Source organism: Alligator sinensis, unplaced genomic scaffold (assembly GCF_000455745.1).
Source record: "Alligator sinensis unplaced genomic scaffold, ASM45574v1 scaffold297_1, whole genome shotgun sequence".
In the NCBI taxonomy this organism is placed as follows: Eukaryota; Metazoa; Chordata; order Crocodylia; family Alligatoridae; genus Alligator; species Alligator sinensis.
In genome coordinates this window covers 5,527,106-5,548,179 of record NW_005841848.1, presented here as the reverse complement: position 1 = coordinate 5,548,179, position 21,074 = coordinate 5,527,106, and the positions used below count along the sequence as shown (strand labels likewise).

The following is a 21,074-nucleotide window of genomic DNA, read 5'->3' as shown; positions in this document are numbered from 1 at the left end:
TGGACACATCCACACATGCAGGCTTATGTGCTTGCAGCAGCTCAACTAGCAGCGGCGCAAATTCGTGCTGGAGATTTGTGCCTTAGTACACATAATTGAACATGGACATTGGTGTGGGGCAAATTGTGCCACTTGGGGCAAACTGACCCTGCCCAGCTCTTCCTGGATCTTCAGCCAGAGGGAGCTAGAGACTGGAGCCAGCACCTATGCTGCACAGTTGGCCTTTGTGTGGCACTGCTGTCATGTCTTCAGGTGGCCCCACTCTGCCATCTGGGCAGCTGTCACAGAAGATGTGCTCATTGCAGTGGCTTGCTTTGAACTGTCAAATCATGTCCTCTTGCCCCCAAATGGCCAGGAGGTCAGCCACTTCATCTGTCCTCCAACTGGGTCCCCAATGCTGGCCAGAGCCGGTTCCTCTGCCCAGGTCCTGCCACTTGCCTCACCAGCAGGGACCCTGGTGTTCCCTGTTTAAAAACTGCAAATTCTCTGATAAGAACCCCCCCAGATTCTCTCATTAGAATACCCAAAATCTGCGTTCTTCTGGAATTAAAATGAAACACCAGTATATATAGAGAGATCAATTGGGCAATGTTTTATTAATATATTTACAATTTTAAAGCAATTTGGAAGTCTACCAGTGCCTCTATCAACATAATAAAACACATTCTAAATATCTATATACTCTAGCATTTGTTTTGGGGGTTTTTTTATCATAGAAAAATCAGAGCTGCCCCTGCTCCCTTTGCTTACCATGATGTGGGGCACCAAGCTGCTCGGGGATACCAGTGTTCTGCCCATGTCCTTGCCCCTCACTCTCAAACTACAGCCCTGCCAGTGCCCCTCACTCCTGACCCACAGCCCCTGCCTGTCCCCACTAGCTCCCTCCCGGCAGCAGCTCCATGCCAGCAATAGGGCATGGGTCCAGCTACAGCTGTCCCACCCAGTCACTGCCTTGTGGCTCTAAACTGTCAGCCCTTACTCTTCTGCTCCCTGCACCTGTTCCCAGGCCCCAGTGATCCCCATACCATTCCTGGGAAGCTCCTGATTGGGGCTCTAGGACTGGGCTGGGCAAGCCCCTTCCTTTCCAGGCTAGCCTATCCCTGCACCGGCTGCTCTAAGGAGATAGGGGGGCTCTAAGCCTGGCTCTGGTGGCCTATCCTACCCAGAGTGCTCCCACACCCCCAACCCCCATCTCTCACACACACACCCCTGTTCCCATCTCCACCCCTCCCCCCAGCCCATCATGCCCCTCAAGTGGTTCCTTGGGCCAGGAGACTCCCCCGGGCTGGAGCCACATGTCCCAGCACTGGTGTGGGCACAAGGTAGGGCTGCAGTGTGGCAGTTGCCCCTGCAGCCATGGCTGCTGCCAGCAGGTCCCATCCCATCTGGTGGATGGGCACACAGGGTGTAAGATTTGTGGGGGAATTTGGGGTTGGGGGATGGGGTTTGTGGGTGTACTGTGGGGGTGGGGGGACTGTGTGGGAGGGACAGATCCTCCGCCCACCCTCCCGCATGATGCATAGCCCACCCCCTGCGGCAGCCAGAATTGGGCCATCAGGGCTCTCATGGCCCACTGCTGGTAGAGACCTCAGTGATGCACAGCGTGCCTGAGACCCAGGGTCTCCATGTGGTATATGACAGAGGCCCAGCCTGCTGGTGTGTGTCTTTGGGCAGGACTGGGCTGGCTCTTGCTGCCATGTGGGGCTCCTGGAACCATAGGTAGGAGCTGCATGCCATCGGGCCAGGCTGGCCCCATGGAGGCAGGAGCTGGCTTGGCCCAATGGTGTGCCTCTCCTGCCCGTGGTGACAGGATCCCTAGGTGTTAGCAAGAGCCGGTCTGGTTCTGTCCAAAAGTGTGCACCATTGGCCTGGGCCATTGCTGTGTGCCACATGGACTCCTGGGTCTCAGGCAGTGCCAATGCACCACCAGGGGTCTCTGCCAGCAGTGGGCCATGAATGCCCCTGTGGTCCATTGCTGGCTGCTGGGGGTGGGGGGGATGTGTTCCATGCAGGGGGGCAGGTGGGGGACCCACCCCTCCTCCACTGTTCTTCCCAACCCTCACATAGTCTTCCACATCCACATGCACTCCCCACACCTATAGTCCCCCCACCCCCATCTCCACGTAACTGTTTACCTGGGACAGAGCCTGGGTCTCGGCCACTGCTGCCAGCCTTGCCCCAATTCTATTTGCTCCAGCACGCTGAGGCATGCAGCAGGCATAGAGATGCTCTGGCTGAGTGCTAGAGCATCCTTCTGGAGGACCCAGCCTCCAGTTGCTTCAGGGCACACTCCAGAAGCATGTCCTGCACCTCTTTTTTCCAGTGTGATTTTTTTTTATACCAGGATTTCCCTGATAACTATCACATTTAGAGCTTCCCTTTAAGTATCAGATTTAGAGTCCGCACTGCAAATATGCAGCAAGGGAATATATTTTGTTCCCAGCATGCCTCCTGCGGTATCTCAAACTGCTTTGAGATGCCGCAACAGACACATGCTCGCTCATCTGGACACAGCCATTGAGACCAACATTTCACTTCATTGGTTTATCACAGGTATCTCTAGCATACTTCTGTGCTGCTACATGACAATATTAAAATAATTCTATGGTCTTCCTTCTCTAAATAAAATATTTTACAATTTTAGTTTAATAATCACCTTGATCCAGTGGTTATTGCAATTTAGGGTACTGGGTTGGGATCCATTTTCACCATACTCTCCAATTGCTTCTTTCAGCTCATCAGTTTCACTTGTGTCTTATTTGGTTCAAGCCTCAGGTAGCTCAGTTACCTGACTCTGTCTGAGGCAGGCAAGCAAAGCAAAACAAAGCAAAATCAATTAAATAATATCTCAGCAATGGGGTTTAACATGACAAAAGAGAAATCACATTTGAAGTTGGAATGATTTATTTATTTATTTATTTATTTTAGAAATGAACATATTTTTAACAATAAGCAACCCCTAAAACATAACCCTGAAGGCATAAGTGAGAAGTAGAAGCTTTCGGCATGTTCTTTGTGAGGGCCCCATGGCTTTGGAACTTAGCAAGCCTGGGCCCTCCACTACTCTATGGTTCACCTTCTCCCTGGCAGCTTTGCTCCCTTTCAAGTGAGCTGCCATAATTTCTATGCTAACTTTTTCAATGGTTGGTTTGTAAACATTTGTTCCTTGACAGCATTTTCTTTTATCTGAACCAGCCATTTCCCTCTTGTGTGTACTTTCTTACATGTTTTTATCGACTCTTTTTTGTCTCTCTCTATATGACGGGCTCTCCATTTCATGGTCATTCCAGTAATCCTTCTCTGCCTCTGTTCCAGTTTGAATTAATCACTCAAACACAAGTTGTAGGCCTTGCTGGAACATTGATCAATATGCACTGATCAGCAAACCTGACTGGTGCATGAACTCATTATTAGGGGTATGCAAAATGGGCCCTATTCTATTTGGATTTGGCCCAAATCAGGAACAGTGATTAGATTCATTGATTCGTATCGCTGTCTCTGATTCAATTTGGCCGAATCCGAAACTGAAGTTTCAATGCTGATTCAGAGAAGATTTTAGAATTTTAGATTCTAGAATTTTAGAATCTAATTTTAGATTTTATAATTTTAGATTCATAGAATCAGTGATTTGGACATAGACACAGCTTTAAATGTTTTTTCTACATACCTCGAGGTACCAGTGCGGCTTGTGAATGCTGTGATGCTGGGGTGGATGGAGTGTCCCACAGGAGGGCAGGGGGTGCATGCTCAGTGGCAAACCTGGAAGTGAACTGGAAGTGGTCCACTTCTGGGTCCACTGGGGTGCTTGCTGGAGGCCCCCCTGCTGCTCCCCTGACTCAGCGATCAGCTGAGGGGGACCCCAGGTGCCCTCCCAGAATCAGGAGGCACCAGTTGCCAAGCTGGGGGGGGGGCCCAGTGCACCCTCCATTGGACCCAGAAGTGGACTGGACGTGTTTCTGGTCCACTTCCGGGTCTGCTTCTGAGCATGCTGGGGACCCTCCCATGCTCCTGGGGGACATTCCATCTCCCCCACCATCACAGCATTCACGAGCCGCCTAGTACCTTGAGGTATGTAGAAAAAACTTTTAAACTTGTGTCTATGGCTGAATCACTGAATCCTTCCGGCTGAATTTGGAGGGTTCCAATTCAATTCAGGGAGATTAATGGGTCTTCTGGTTCGATTCAGATTCGGAGATTTGGCCACTGAATGGGGCTGAATAGAATCAGGGACTGAAGCTTTACACAGCCCTACTCATTATGTAAGCAAAACTTGGCATGTGAGCCAGATGGGCACTCCTGCCAGAAAATGGGAGGGGGGAGATGGCTGTACAAGGTGTAGGACAGTCCAGTGTCTAGAATAGGAACTGTGAGAACAGGATGATTTGAGATTTTCAAGATACAGATGGAATGCAATACGTAATTTGTTTTGATCATTGTATGAAAAAAGAATTGGAAATCAGGGGAATTTTGTAGCAGTCTAGGGGAACCTGTGTGGTATTGTGCTGACTACCTTGTCACAGGTAAAAATGCTGTAACTCCTGGTCTGATGTACTTGTTAGGCCAAAATGTGTTAGGGCTGTACTTGTAGACAATAAACCTGACCAAATCCTTGCCACCAAATCAAGCCTGTGATTGTTTTTAAAACAAGACTGGTGTTGGAATCTCCTGGTTGTGGCTATGCTGACACTGCAGGACCTGAGGCTTCAACACTGACAACACATCAATAACACCAGATGAGGACAACAGCAATGACAACACTAATCAGTAATCACACCTGACAACAGAGGTGAATACATTCTAAATAATATTCCATATGAAGATTAATCAATGCCTTATAAAATAGCATGAATACCTTCCTATATCTTCTGGAAATTCTTCATCTAATACATCTTGGGACAGCATTTGTCTTTTACATGAATATATCATTGGTAGTTTATAGCTATCCTGTGATTGACAACCAGACCTAGGTCTCTCTTCTCCTCTGTTGCATAACTGGCCTAGGAAGGACTGGATAGGACTGGAATGCAAGGTGATCTTGATGAGCTGGAGAACTGGACTATACACAACAGCCACAAAAAAATCAGCAATGACTAATACAAAATGACACATGGAGGGAATAAAAAACAAATGCACAACTACAAAATATAAAATGGGAGATGCTAAGCCATTCAGTATCCTGCTGAGTAGGATCTGGAGTTTACAATGGATCACAGACTCATCAAAAGTTAGCCAGGTGATATAATTAAAAAAGAAATAAAGGCAATTTTGGACTGCCTTAACAGAAAGCATTGTTTGTATGGCACAAAAAGTGATGATACCACCATCTTATGTGCAGTTCTGGGCTCCTCACTTTAAGAAAGATGTGGAGAAACTGAAGACGATTTAGATCTTGTAAGGAAGCTTACAAGAAATGGAAACTTGGACAAATGACTAGGGTGGAGTATAATTGTATTGTTCAGGCATGCAGGGATACAAATCAGGAAGGCCAAAGCGCAACTGGAATTGCAGCTAGCAAGGGACATGGAGGGAAGGAAACAAGGGTTTCTACCGGTATGTAAGCAACAAGAGGAAGATCAGGGAAAGTGCGGGTTCCTTACTGAATGGGGGAGGCAACCTAATGACAGATGATGCAGAAAAGGCTGAAGTACTCAATGTCTTTTTTACTCAGTCTTCACAGGGAAGGTCAGCTACCAGAGTACAGCACTTGGCAGCACAGTTTGGAGAGAAGGTGAGCAGCCAACAGTGGTGAAAGAACAAGGTAGGGGCTATTTAGAAAAGCTGGATGTGTACAAGTCAATGGGGCTGGACATGATGCACCCAAGGGTGCTGAGGGTGTTGGCTGATGTGATTAAAGAGCTGCTGGCTATTATCTTTGAAAACTCATGATCGGGAGAGGTCCTGGATGATTGGAAAGGGACAAATATAGATTCCATATTTAAAAAAGGGAAGAAGGAGGATCTGGGGAACTACAGACTGGTTAGCCTCACCTCAGTCCCTGGAAGAATCATGGAGCAGGTCCTCAAGGAATCCATTCCTAAGCACCTGGAGGAGAATTAGGTCATTAGGAACAGTCAGCATGGATTCACCAAGGGCAAGTCATACCTAACCAACCTGAGTGCCTTCTACGATGAGATGATTGGCTCTGTGAATGTGGGGAGACCAGTGGATGTGATAGATTCTGACTTTAGCAAGGTGGTTTATATGGTCTCCAACAGTATTCTTGCAAGCAAACTAAGGAAGTATGGGTTGGATGAAGGGCTGCTAAGGTGGATAGAACAGCAGCTAGATCATTGGGCTCAATGGGTAGTAATCAATGGCTAAATGTCTAGTTGGCAACCAGTATCAAGTGGAGTGTCCCAGGGGTTGGTCCAGGGGCTGGTTTTGGTCAATATCTTCCATGACCTGAAAGATAGGATAGAGTGCTCCCCCAGCAAGTTTGAAGACACCAAGCGGGGGCGAGTAGTAGATGTGCTGGAAGATAAGGATAAGATTCAGAGAGGCCTGGACAAATTGGAGCACTAGATCAAAAGAAATCTCATGAGGGTCAATATGGACAAGTGCAAAGTCCTGCACTTAGGATGGAATAATCACATGCACTGGTACAGGCTGGGGCCTGACTGGCTAAGCAGCAGCTCTGCAGAAAAGGACCTGGGGTTACAGTGGACAGTAAGCTGAATATGAGCCAACAGTGTGCCCTTCTTTTGAAGAAGGCTAACAGCATACTGGGTTGCACTAGTACAAATGTTGGCAGCAGATTGAGGGAAGTGATTATTCCCCTCTATTTGGCACTGGTGAGACTATGTCTGGAGTCTTGTGTCCAGCTTTGGGCCCCTGACTACAGAAAGGGTGTAGACAAATTAGAGAGAATCCAATGGAGGGTAATGAAAATGATTCTGGGGCTGGGACACATGACTTATGAGGAGAGGCTGAGGGAACTGGGCTTATTTAGTCTGGAGAAGAGAAGACTGAGAGGAGATTGAATAGCAGCCTTCAAAACTCCCTGAAAGGTGGTTCTGAAGAGGATAGAGCTAAACTGTTCTCAGTGGTGGCAGATAATACAACAAGTAGCAATGGGCTCAAGTTGCAGCAAGGGAAGTTTAGGTTAGATATTAGGAAAAACTTTTTCACTAGGAGGGTAGTAAAGCACTGGAACAGGTTATCCAGAGAGGTGGTGGAATCCCCATCATTGGAGGTTTTTAAGACCTCGCTAGACAAAGCTTTGGCTGGGATGAATCAGTTAGGGATGGTCCTGCTCTGAGCAGGCGGTTGGACTAAACCTCTGAGATCCCTTCCAACCCTTTTCTATGATTCTGGATATAAGGCCTCCTCTACATGTGCAGGTAAAGGCGCAATGGGATATAATGTGCGTTCACACAATCACGCTTCCTGCCATGTCACACATGCATAGCAGGAGGTATGATTGTGGGATCACGCATTAGATCCCATTGTGTCTTCTTGCCAGTGTAGGGGAAGTCTGATTCTGGGCTCCTCCTACACCAGCAAGCAGGCTTGCATGCCTGGGAGCCCCATGCATCCCAATTGAGGGGTGTACCCATCCCAGGCACCCTAATTGAGGGGTGTTCACTCCCAGCCATGGGTGCACCTGGGGGCTGAAGGTTCCCTGCTGTGGCAATCTCTCTGCCCTGAGGGTGTGGGAAACCCCCAGGGCTGAAGGATGGCACTACAGCAGGGTCATCCTAGGGGCGTAGGGAAACCCCCGGGGCCAGGGTATCACCATAGGGGCCATTTCCTGCCCTGTGGTTTCCCACACCCCAAAACCCTAAGGATCTCAGCAGCTGTGATCCCCATGGTCTCAGCATTTCATACCCCCTCAAGGTGGCAGGCATGATCCCCAGGGTCCAGAGGTTTCACCCCCCCCAGACCCTGGGGGTTAGCAGGTGCATGAAACCCATGAACCCTAGGGATTGTGGCTGCCATGATCCCTAGGGCTTGAGGGGTTTTCACAGGTGATGGTGCACCTCTGTGGCTGGGAGCCCCATCAGCTGATGGGCCTCTGAGCCACAGGGGAGACCCTGCTACACACGCAACTTAAAGCTTGATAGAAACTAGCTATATAGTACACATTTTTTAGGTCTAACTTTATAGCTGGTTGGAGCTTTTAATCATGTGATGGGTACTTTGCATGTGTAGCTGGTCTCCAGGTAATTGAGCAACCAGTTAATTGTGCATTACCTATAATGTGTAGAGGGGGCCTAAGTAACAAAGATGACCTTAGGGGTTAGAATGCAAGCCATATGAGGAAACTAGAGAAATCCTGAGAAAACTAGGTATTTCTAGGCTGAAGAAAAAGAAACCAAAGGGTGACAGGATAGCAACTTTCAACTGTATGAAAGGCTGCCATAAAGAAGAATAAAAGCTCTCTTGCTTCAGAGAACGGGTTTAAAAAGTAGCAAAAAATCAATAAAATCTAGCAGAGCAGATTTAGTTTAAGTCACAAAAAAATTCTTAACAGTATGAATGGTAGGACAATGGATCAATGGTAGGGAAGTTGTGAAATCTCCTTCATGGAAGGTTTTCAAGAAGAGGTAGTGGGTAGATGCATGTCTGGGACAGGTACAGATTTGGGGGGTTGGGGGCAGATCCTGCTTCAACTCTGTAGTAGCACATACCCATGAATCAACCATCCCTTGGTTGACTCATCTTTAGTTTGCTAACTGCAACCCTACTAACCCTCTTACTCTAGTAAGGCTGAATTTTTGGGTTAAGTTTTCCTTCTTCCCTGATCAACTTGATATTTGTCCTTATCAGAATCTCATTTTTTTAGCTTCAGCCTATTTCTTCATTCTATAGAAATCATACAACACGTACAGTCTATTGTTCAAACTATTTATAATCCCTTCCATGTCAGTGCCACCTGTACAGCTAATTAGCACATATTCCAATCCATCCTCCCAGTATTTGACCCAAAATTGACCCATTACATTTCCTCCCACAAATCCTCATAATTTAGCATTCCTTTGTTCCATAGTGTAGCCAATCCTTTGTTCCATTTAACTTGCGTGTCTCTAGTACAGGGATGGGCAATTATTTCAGGCAGATGGCCACTTATTGAGTTTTGGCAAGCCATCGAGGGCCGCATAACAGGCAGCCTTGGGCAGATAAATATTAATTTTCTAATTTTTTAGGGGCCCCGCGGGCCAGATAGAACGGCCTGGCAGGCCGCATCCCGCTTGTGGGCCACATTTTGCCCACCCTTGCTCTAGTATCTTTATACCACATGGATCTATCCAATTGTGTCCTTCCTGGAAATATAATCTATGGCAAATGTTGTAGGAATGTACCCCCAGCAGAGAAGCTTTCCTATGAACTGCTAACATTTTCCTGTAAGTAACTAAATAAGTAACCACAACCAGTGTTAATACCAGTCTTTTGCACTTGCACATTTTCAGTTCATCCAGATGGGAGGTTTACTCCCAATTAGTATCTGATAGACTGTGCAGTGTTTTTGGTATCAAGGATCAAGGTGTTTAGTGTGAAAGGATTCAAAACGTTCAGTTTAGTGTTTTAGGCCATTACATGCAATCTGAACTAATTAATTCTCTGAAGCTCAGCTCAATTTTATGTATAATTTATGGTAGTACACCTGAGAGAGAACTAAAGATAAGGTAAATAATAAATATTACAGCAGTAAAGAATAGAGGAAAAAAGCATTGTAAATAAAGAATAAATAATGACTAGTACCAGAAACGATTTTACATAATAAATCTGGCTCCTGTTCCAGCTGAAGTAAAAGCGGCACTGGGAGCAATATTTAGATCAAGAAAACATTATACAAAATGTTAACAATACATAGAAACTTGACTCAGACCCTTCTCTTAATTTTAATTTAGAGCTGAACAAAGCCTCCCCTGCCAAACTCTATGTATATGACCTTGAATTCACTTGTTTAAGATAAAATCTTCTATTTTGACCTTTCCAGTCCCCGGATGGAAGAGCTGCTTGACACTGGGAATTGTGGCTATTTATCCACCTAACTTGACACAAGCCTTCTCCATCCCAAGGGTTCAGAGTTACCTCTGAACTGACTTGTTTCCATACAGAGGGCATGAAATTCAGCTCTTTAAGCAGGTCTAACACTAAATCCATGCACCATTCTGTTGGGCTAAGTGGTACACAGATGTGCTGTACCAGCAGTTGTTACAAATACATTACATCCAGGTGAGTTAAAGTTACAAGCCATGAAACTGGTCCATCCTAGAAAGTCCTCCACAGGTAACTTGGGGGTTTCCTATGGCAGAAATCCATCAGAGGAGTTAAAAATACTGTTGTCAGCTATAATTTAATGGATCTCAGGAAAGTCAGAGCCTCATTTGTCCACCTGGAACATATTTATTAGTTATCCCAAAAGTTAATTACAAAAACCAAAGCACTGTACTAAATAAATATATTTTTAATGGAAATTTTGTTGGCAGCTTATTTATGAACTACTACCCCATTATTCATATTTAGAACAGTGGTACTCAACCTCTCTGATCCCATGGGCCAAAATGAGTGGTGCTGGACTGGTCCACAGGCAGGATCTAGCATGGGGTCAGCACTTGGGGTTGGTCCATGGGTGCGATCTGGCACCCGGCCTAACTCCGAGTGTCGCATCCAGCCAGAGTGATCATGCATACCAACCCCGCTTGCCAGATCCAGCCATGGCCTGACCCTATGCATTGGCACATGGGGCCACATCTTCCAGCCTATGGAACTGCCCAGACATCCAGAAATTTGGTGGTGGGGGAGTGGTGGAAACATTAATTGCAGCTCTGGGACTCTACTGTGGCTCTAGCAATTAGCACCTCTACTGCTTCCCTCCTGCCAAATTTCTACTGAATGCAGTCTGGATGACATGGCTTCATGAGCCAAATCTATCCTGCAGGCCATAGGTTAAGCACCAGTGACTTAGCAAGATAACTTGAAATTCTGTGGATTTGTTCAAATGACTATTGAAGTTTTACTTGTTAATTGTATGATATGCTTCCATAAATGTATAGAAACTCAGTACCAGATCCAGCAGAAAAAAATCTGGGAACTAAGGCAGCCTTGAACAGGCTTAATACATGAAGGAAGAAGCAACAATGTAACTGAGGAGGGGTGGTGATTGGGGCTACCTTTGTGTAATGGAGGGAAGAAGGAAGGGGAGGAGGCATTCAAAACAGCAGTAGCTGTCACTGCACTGACAACTGACACTGCCGCAATCAGCATGGTGGGAGTCAGAAATGTCTTGCTTGTTGGCAGCTGCCCTGGGCCTGGGCCTGGACCTGCTCTACTACCCCTCTGGGAAGATGAGTAGGTCAAACAGAGGTGACAATTCACATTAAAATGTCATGCTTTCCACTATCTCATAGTGGGAGGCACAGGCCTCTTCCTCGAAAATCTCAGGTGTATTTTAACTAACTACTTCCTACCATTGCAGTGACAGGACCGACCCCTCATTCCTCTGCTTTACCAGTAGCAAGTTAGGGTGTTCCCAATGCTTCCAAGCACCATGCCTAATAGTTGTGGATGAGGGCTGTTCATTTAGTAATGGGAATAGGTTAGACAAACACTTTTACTGGATGGCTTAGATAGGGATGATCTTGCCTTGAGCAGGTTGCTGGATCAGACGACTCCTTGAGGCCTCTTCCAGCCCTAATTTCTTATGATTTTGCAATTCAGATGATATCAGGCTCTCAGTAGTGGCTGCTTCTTCCTGATTTGAATACCTAAGTTACTCCCCAAGAAACACTGCTTTTAGGCTAATGCAGCTGCCAATAACTGTAAAAGAGCTCCCAAAATGCATCTATGCTATGCATATGTTATGAAACTGCATTTTGACCCACTGTATGATGCATGAAATGTATGTAAAATATTTTTTATGAGCGTTACCTATTTTAACTACAGCCAATACCAAAGAAGACAAGAATTGACCTTGAAATCTTATTGAAATGAATAATCCCTCTGGAGCCACTGAGGCTATGGAAATGAGCATGAGTCCAAGAACAAGGGCCAGATTTGTAAAGTATTTGCATCCATAACGATACAGTAAGAGCCTACCCATGGGACTTTCAAAACCATCTAGTTTCATTGGAATCATGAGACAGTGCAGACAAGTGACAATTTTCACCTGATCTGGCCACAGAAAGCAGTTTATAGCTATGACCAAACACAAGTGCACAGCTGCAAACAGCTTAAAAATGGCTGAGTGAAAAATCTGTCCCCTCATTGCATGAAGAATCAAATAAAAACGTTAAAAAAGTAGCATCTTTTGTAACTTTTGTCTGCCCCGCTCCCAGCCTGTGGCTGTTTTCAGAATGGGGGAGTGGGGGAGGGGAGGGAACAGAGGGAGTTCAGTCTGGTGGTTTGGAGGCTCCAATTCACCCACCCCACCCTCCAGCACCAGCTGGGGAGCCCCAAGAATGAGCTTCCCCCGCTGCCTTTCCCCTCTCCCATTCTGAAAACAGCGAGCACTGGCAGAGCGCCCAGCCATTGCTATGGGAACCTGGCTGTGGACTCCCTCCCAGCCACAGCTACATTCCCCTCTCCCCTGGAACAAACAGTGAACTTCTGCTTGGTCTGGGGTAATGTCGCAACTCAGAACGCTTTGCAAAAATAGCTCAGAGTTACAGCTGGGAGCTGCACTTCCATCTGCACCCTGGAGTGACATTCTATTACCATTTGGTCATGTAAGGGTGATATTCCATTTCTATGTGGCTATCTTTGTTGTTGTTGTTATGACTAATGATCGAGAAAATCTAATGATACAGAATCTAGACCAAGGGCGGGCAATTATTTTGGGCAGGGGGCTGCTTACCCAGTTTTGGCAGGCTGTCAAGGGCCACATGGGTAGCCCCACCCCTTGACAGGTGCCCCGGCCCCTGGTCACCAGCTTGGGACCAATGTCCCAGAGCCAGCACTGGTGGGGCCCAGAGCAGGATGCGGGCTGGCAGGGGTCTGTGGAGCCAGGATGGGCTGCACCAGTAGGGAGAGGGGGGAGCTGGCCTGGCTCCATAGAGCCCCCTGCCGGCCAGGATCTCAGGCTCCTGCCACCTTGCTCTTGGCCCCACTGGCACGGGCGCTTGGACAAGTGTGGGCCCTGTTCTTCCTGCTGGCTCCCCACCTGCTCACACCGTGCCCCCTAGCCCCGTGGTACAGGCGGCGGGCAGCGCACAGCCCCGACCCCCTGCCCACTGGCAGGGAAGAAGCTGGTGCTGAGCACAGGGAAAAGTGGCGCCTCAGCTGCCCCATGGCTGATGCTCCTTGCTACAGGTGCTCGCAGCCCGCACAGGGCTGTCTGGAGCAGGCACAGGCAGCCTCATGTGGGCTGCAGCGTGGGGTGCTGGCCATGGGGCAGGCGAGGAGCCGCTTTCCCCCGCGCTCAGCACCACCTTGTAACCCGCCCCACTGCCAGCCTGGAGGCTCCAATTCACCCACCCCACCCCCTCACCTGCCCCATGCCTGGCGCCCCGTGCTGCAGCTGCTTGCAGCCGGCCTGGGGCTGCTTGTGCCTGCTCCAGACAGCTCCGTGTGGGCTGCAAGTGCCTGCAGTGCAGGGCGACAGCCATGGGGCAGGCGAGGGGCCGCTTTTCTCCGCGCAGGGAAGGAGCCTGGGGAAAAGCTGAGCGCGAGAGGGTGAAGCAGCCCCTCCCATGCCCGGTGCCCCACACTGAAGGCGCTCGCAGCCTGCATGGGGCACTGGGCATGGGAAGGGGCCCCTTCCCCCACCCTGCTCCTTCCCTGCCTGGGGGCCCCCCGCCCCCACTTACCTTAGCTTCCTGTGCCAGGGCAGCCACATGCTCCCAGCCCAGAAACCCTGGCTGTGGCTTCCAGCTGGGGGGCAGGCCAGGCGGACCCGCTGTTGTTGGAGCCTGCCAGGCTTCCTCTGGGTCCTACTGCCCTTGGTTCCTGCATTTTTGATAGGAACCAAGGGCAGAGAAATATTAATTTTCTACATTTTTTTTAGGGGCCCCGCGGGCTGGATAGAATGGCCTCGCGGGCTGAATCCGGCCCACGGGCCGTATTTTGCCCACCCCTGATTTAGACCATCAAATGGTAATAGGATGTATCCCATGGTTTCTATTGGCTACCTATTAATACATCAATTACCTACTCTTGAGAGTATTCTCAGTGTTGTGACAGAACTACGGCTTGTGGAATAAGCCACCAAATTGGATATAGTAAGAACAAATGGTTACTTTTCAAAATATTTTAAGCTCTATAAAACTCCCACAATAATATTAATCAAATATTGGGAGAACCCACATATAGAATTCAAGGCACAATGAATAATTCATGTTTCATTTGAAATGCATCAACTTTATACACTTTCTCTATATGCTAGTTTCTAATGACTGGCATGCAATACAGGTATACATTGCAATAACTTAAAAGAAAGTTTCCAGCATGACAAGCGAGCTACATCAAGAATTTATTTCCTTTATATGACAGGAATACTTATTTGAATGAAGCATTGACTTATTTTCAAATGATTAATATTAATTTGGCATTGAACCTATAAAAGTTACAGTACAGCCTATCTTAAAATTACAGAAAAATATTGGTAGATTGAGTGTTTTATATGTTATTATACTCACCCAAACATTTTACAGGAATACATTTAATTTTGTTATACACAAAAAGATGTGTCAAAAATGAATTATTTTAACATTTTCAAATGCAAAAGTGCTTTTTCTTGGCCCAAGTTCTATGTTTGATAAGATTGTTACTCAGTGGCAGTAAAACAGCTTGAAGTGTATATTGTAGAACCCACAATATATATTTTTTAAATTTTGAAAGAGCCCTGTAATTGGTAAATATGTTAGGCTTTAATGTCAACATGATTATGGTACGCACTTCCAAAAATGTATGGAACATCTGTTTCTCATAATTGTCAATCTTAGTTGGCACAAATTAACAAAACTTAAATTAAAATACTCTACACAGACAACCAAAAAACCACCAGTAATGTACAAAAAATAATACAATAGTAAGGTTTCTAAAACTCAAAAAATAATTAACATCATAAGACCTTATTCCAAGAATGTGTGCAAGACAGCCCGAGAACTGATTTCAGACAGTCATCCCAATGTAATTATATAACTATATGCACTGATCCCTTAGAGTAGTGGATGGATTTTCTGAAACAAGCTTTATATTTATAACCCTCAAGCATTATATATTCACAATTTGGAAAGAAATGGAAGGTCTTCATACATATCAGTCTTTAATCTTAGCCAGTCACTGAATCTCTGCAAAGTTGTTCTTTCTTGTGTTAATATTTTGGCAGCTTTTTTCAGTTTTTCTTCATTTCGTTCTAAATATCGAATCCCATCTGTCTGTAACTGACTGAGCTTTTCTTTACGATTTTCATCCAGAGGTATGTCTTCATTCATAAGAGGGTTGAATCTGAAATATGTGTCTGCAGGTAACAGGGCATCCAGCATAGCATGGACTTCTGGTTTTATAAAAAAAGATAGTAAAATATTATACTTTTGCACTTTTCTTTAGACAGTTAACACATCAGTTCTAGACATTTTGCTTGCATGATAAATCTCTAAGCTTTGCTGCCTAGTTAGCTTCATAAGAACTCACCTTCCTTTCCATACCTGCATAATTTATTCCTTTTTTTTTTAAATCACTGCCCACTGTACTAAATGTGAGGGATGGGTCATGGTCTTTGTCAGTATCATAATATGCTTCATAAATTTAGCAGCCTTCTAAATCTATGAATACCTGCACTGGCTCTAAATTAAATCAATAGCTCATCAAAATGTACTAAATTGGTACAGTCTGCAGTAAAGTACTTTCAAGGACTTGCTTCCTATCTCCTAACTGCTTCTCACACTGGACTGGTTACACAGAGGAGCCGTCTCACTTTGATCTCAGGTGTTTTTGAAATGTCACAAGAACCTTGACTGCTTGCAGCTAGCTTGAGTGCAATAAAGTTCCACAGTATCAGCCGATTCAAATTCATCTTCTTTTATAAGAGTCAAAATAAGAGTTTTATCTTCCAGTTTTATTTGGCACAGTAACTAGAAATATTCTGTAGACAGCTGGGCTGTACCAGGTGTTTAGTTCAAGTGTGTGCTTTAAGTCTCCTGCTGGTGAGAAAGTGGCCTCCAAACAGCAGAATTTCAAATATTTGTATTTACATAATAAATATTCTGTTACCAAATGCCACTCCTATGCTCTTATTCACGTTTGCTAGATTTTACATGTACAGTAAAACTGTAGAAATCTGATAAACTGGCCAACTCTGCAATGTATTTAAATACATTTCAATTTTCTTTTCCATCATCCTCCATACCTTTAGGCACTATTTTTTTCTTTCTTTGTTCCTTTATTACCTTTTTTTTCTCTCCCTCAATTTTGGATTCTTCCCTTTTGTCTCTTTGCTCAATCCTTTCATTTCTACCTTTCTCCTTTATTTCCTTCTTCCCTTTTCTCCATCTGCACTTTTCCCCTTTGATTCCTTACTCCTACTTTCCTCATTCTTTTACTTACAAACTTTTTCTGCTTTTATATACAAACTTAAAAAAATAGAAATAACTCAGCCAAACCTGCAAAAAAATATGAAAAGGATTTTAACACATTTCTGTGAGAATCTCCTCAGCTTGATCCTTCCTCTTGTCTATAACTTGGTTAGACGTCTCTTGTTTCCTTGCCACTAACCAACCTGGCCTCTATTCACCGTCTCCCTCCACCCTAGAGTTACTTGGCATGATCCTTTTTCTAGTTATTCTCTACTCAACCCTTCTTGTCAAATCCTTTCCTTCTGTCTCCCTCAATGATCTTCAGTTTATCCTTCCTTCCAATCAAGTATCTCATTTGACTTCTCCACTACCAACTTGCTAACTAGTCTGCCCCTAGCACTAGTGGCATGCCCACAAAACGCATGGAGCAACCACAGTATTTTTGACTGCCACAGCAGGACATGGCAAATTTATGCTTAAGACATAGTCTTAGTTCGGTTTTCTTTTCTATTCCAATAAATGATCATCAGCTCAGCTACCACTCTACCTCCCCATTCCACACAGCTAAGCAACAGAGTAAAACTAACACATAAAATGCAACTATCTTTAGTGAACAGTTTCCTTTTGCTGCCTTCTTTATATGTGGACCTGAGCCGCACTTTTAGAAAGCACAGGTACTTTTTAAACCAAAGTATCATGTTGCAGCAAATCAAGCTCCTAAGAAAAATCAGTTCAGTTTTGCTCCTAAAACTGAGCATTGTTCTGAACATCCTCATTTCCAGGGGTATAAACAGTTAATTAAGCTATTTCAGCATGTTCCCATGCAAGGGCCAGATTTTGTTGTTAGGTGTGTGTACTTCCTCCCAATGACATCATTAGAAGACACATTCACAGGCAGTGTATCACAGACACACAATCTTGTCAATCGTAGGGAACAGTGCATCAGAACACACAGAAAAGACACAAACAAAATAGGTTGTCCATAAAGTATGTCAGGAACAAACAAATGTTCTGAATCAACTTCTTCAATTTTTTTTGTGAAAAAATGGAGGCAACAGTCATACAGAAATCTACATGCATTATGAAGCAGTAATTATATTAAAAAGAAAACCCTCAGAAACACTGTTGATTACTCCCTTTCTCAGCTTCATTCTTGCTCTAATTATTAAAATCTGTATACATTTTTTATGTCTCTTTGTCCCTAATGTATGTCATCAAGAGTATGTTCACTGTTGGATATTCATCCTTTAAGGAGAACTTCATAATAGTATAATCAATGTGCAAGCTCATGGATATAATTTAAATGCATTTCTCCTTAGCAACATCATCAGCCAGTACACTGCCATAATATTAATAACTAAAAAAAATGCAATCAGATAGGTAAAATATACACCTAAAACAAGACAACAAGACAACTTTTGTGATTTGGTGAAAATATATTACTAACACATTCAGCATTTAAATAAAAATGTTACTGCTTTTGTCTACTTTGATTTTGTTAAACTAAATTTACTTTGGTTTTGATCTAAACAATCTGAAATTCACCATGAATGGCAGATAAAATGATTAGCAAATGTGGAAAAAAAACTGATAAAATGCTCCCTAGACTGAAATAAAAGCACTTTGATATTACTTTGAGTATGTAAGGTATATTTACATTTTCTCTATTGTATACCTTTTTTCGTTTACTGAATTTTGACTGATGAAATTTGATGTCCAAAAAAACAATTAAAAATGGTTAATGTAAACACGAAGAGATAAATGATTAAACACTAACCTTCGGTATCAGTTGCACTGCTGATAACATGTGAAAGTTTGGTTTTCAAACTTGTGTATGTGACATTGTTCTTCCCCACACTTTCATATCGGCCAGTACCCAATGAGATTAAACACTGCAGCGGCACATCTGGCCAAAGACACTTGCACTCTTGGATAGCTAAAGCAGAAGGATTATTCAGAAGCAGACCTCCATCCTGTAAGTTAAAACAAATGCATACATATTGAGCTGTTTGGTATTTTTATTTAAAACTGTATGGATGAAATATAAAAGTCAACAAAATGACTTTTAATGGTCTTGATGTTCCACTAATAAAACTAATGCTTCTTTAGGCAATTTTGCTGTACACTAACTACCCTGGTTTCTTTTTTTCTATTTTGCAGCCCTATTTTTAGTTCTTTTCAAAATCACAGATCCACCCATAGAGACCAATCTTCAGCTGCAATTAGGGCTGCAGCTTTTGTCTGAGAAGGAAAGGAAGTGAGAACACATTGAAAATTAAGCTTTGTCTCTGCTCTATGCAGCCACAACTCTGGAAAAACCTTTTTTCTTTTCATTCTGCATTCTAAAAAACAAGGTGATAGCCTTGTGTGTGTACAATGTGTGTTAAATATGGTACTGCTATTTGAGTAATTGAAAACTTGGAAACAAATGATCTTCTTAGCTACTCATCACACTAGAGCATGTGAGACAAGCTCCTTGAGCACCTATTTATAATGTGTAGGAAGGGAGCGGGGGGGGGAAACCTAGCACAGTTCCACTACTGTTAATATGAAATCATTCTTGGAATTTTTAATTACAGATTATTAACTTTAGAATTTTTTAATCCAACCTGGGGGAATTCTATAAACATTTCATAAATAAGAGAGGAAGTCATCACAGAGAAAATAGTTACTTAGGTCTCCTCTGTATGTGCGGATAAAGGCGCAAAGAGATCTAATGCGTGATTCACACAATCATACCTCCTGCCATGCAGGAAGCATGACTCTGGGATCGTGCGTTAAATCCCACTGTACCTTATTGCTGCTGCAGGGGGAGACCAATCATGAGACCAATCCTGTTGCTGGGAGCCCCCCAGTTGAGGAGTTCCCAGCCACAGGGTGGCCTATGCACTCCCAGGACTGGAAGATTACTGCTGTGGTTATCTTCCCACCCCAGGGGTGCGGGAAACTGCTTCAGGGGTGGCGATCTTCTGGCCTCAGGGATTTCCGGCACTCTAGAAGCCTAGGGGTCACAGCAACCACAGTCCCCACAATCTAGACATTTCACACATCTCTGAGTCCAAGGGATAATGACAGCTCTGATCCTTGGGGTCTTGGGGTTTCATGCAAACCCCGGACCATGGGGATTGTGGCTGCCATGACCCCTTGGGCTTGGGGGTTTTACACTGGGCATGGTGCACCCCTGCAGGTGGGAGCCCCATCAGCTGATGGGGCTCCCAGCCATAGGGACGACCCTGCTACATGTGTAAAAAAGCCCAATAACAACCAGCTATAAAGTTAGTATATATTTTCAAGATCTAGCTTTAGAGCTGGTTGGAGCTTTCTATTGTGATAGCTACTTTGTACATGTAGCTGGTCTCCAGGTAATTGGACAATTAACTAGTTAACTGCACGATACCTGTAACATGTACAGGGGACCTTAGGGACAAGCAGTCATGACTTTGCATATAACAAAAATAAAATAATAGAAAAGTCCCAGTAACTTGATACTTTAAAAGGATCACATTTTCACAATGCCTAATTATTCACCAGGCATGCTGGCTGATACCAATCCAATAGCAATTTACAGGAAAAAAGCTGGGCAGTGTAGAGAGCAGCTCCCTGCAGGTAAGTCTGTGGAGGGGAAGGGGCATAAGGGGAGCAGATCAAGGCCCCTACAATGAGGGAGGGCGTAGGGCAGGGGCAGGCTGGGGTTGGGGGGCACTGCCCAGCTAGGTTAGTGAATGGGACCCTGGGGCTGGGGCAGGGAGTGGGACAGAGCTGCGGGTGGCTCGTCCAGGGGATCAGAGTCTCAGCGTTTAAAAATGGCGGCGTGGCTGCTTGAACTAAAGCTCGTCAAATGAGCTTTAGTGCAAGTACCACTTTTAAGATGGGGATGCTTTTAGGAGAGGAGCTGAGGGGAGCGTGGGTGGAGGCAGGCTGCCCACTGTAGGCTCGGGGCTTTCCACCCTGCTGTCTTTGCCTTGGGAGCCATGAACTGGCCAAGCGCACAATTCGCTGCCCCTACTGCCACTGAATGGGCAGGGGACGCGCGGCTCATGGGACAAAGGCAGCAGGGGGTGAAACCTTAAGTCCACAGCAGACATCTTGCCTCTGCCCCGTGTACAAATCTGGGGAGGTACATGTCCCTCCCCATGCCTCTCCCCACACACCCTGGACAAACCGCCCACAGCTCCATCCTGCTCCCTACCCTGGGGTCCCACTCACTGGCCTTGCTGGGCAGCACCCCCAGCCCCAGGTTCATCCGTAATCCCACTCCCTCCCTCACTGTGAGGGCCTTGATCTGCCCTCCACACCACACCCCTTCCCTACCCCTATGCCCCTTCCTCTCTACAGACTTACCTACAGGGTGATGGTCTCTACAGTGCCCAGCTCTGCTCCTGGCCATGTGCATGCTGTGGCTGTGCACATGCACGCGGCATCTGGGGGCTCTGGCCAAAAGGCATATTTTATTTATTGGTACATTATTGGCTATATCAGCAAAAAAGAGCGGATACTGTCAATTTTCTTTCTATCAGTGGTGATTTGATATGACTCCAATATATTGATGCACCCAGAGCCATCCGTTGGGGTGTGCAGGGCCCAGGGCATATCAGGCTGTACGGGGACGGGGACCGG

The 21,074-nt window shown here is 45.3% G+C and overlaps 1 protein-coding gene across 1 annotated transcript in view; it reads right to left on the bottom strand.

Annotated features, from left to right (window-relative positions):
• Positions 1-14,193: 14,193 nt before the first annotated feature.
• PNPLA8 (patatin like phospholipase domain containing 8) overlaps positions 14,194-21,074 on the bottom strand; it is a 79,124-nt gene continuing 72,243 nt past the window's right edge. The window contains exons 8-9 of the mRNA XM_006015964.3: positions 18,235-18,430; positions 14,194-15,439 (exon numbers count right to left, since the gene is read on the bottom strand). Coding sequence (XP_006016026.1) covers positions 15,165-15,439; positions 18,235-18,430 — 471 coding nt within the window. The 3' untranslated portion in view covers positions 14,194-15,164. The remainder of the gene's footprint in view (positions 15,440-18,234; positions 18,431-21,074) is intronic.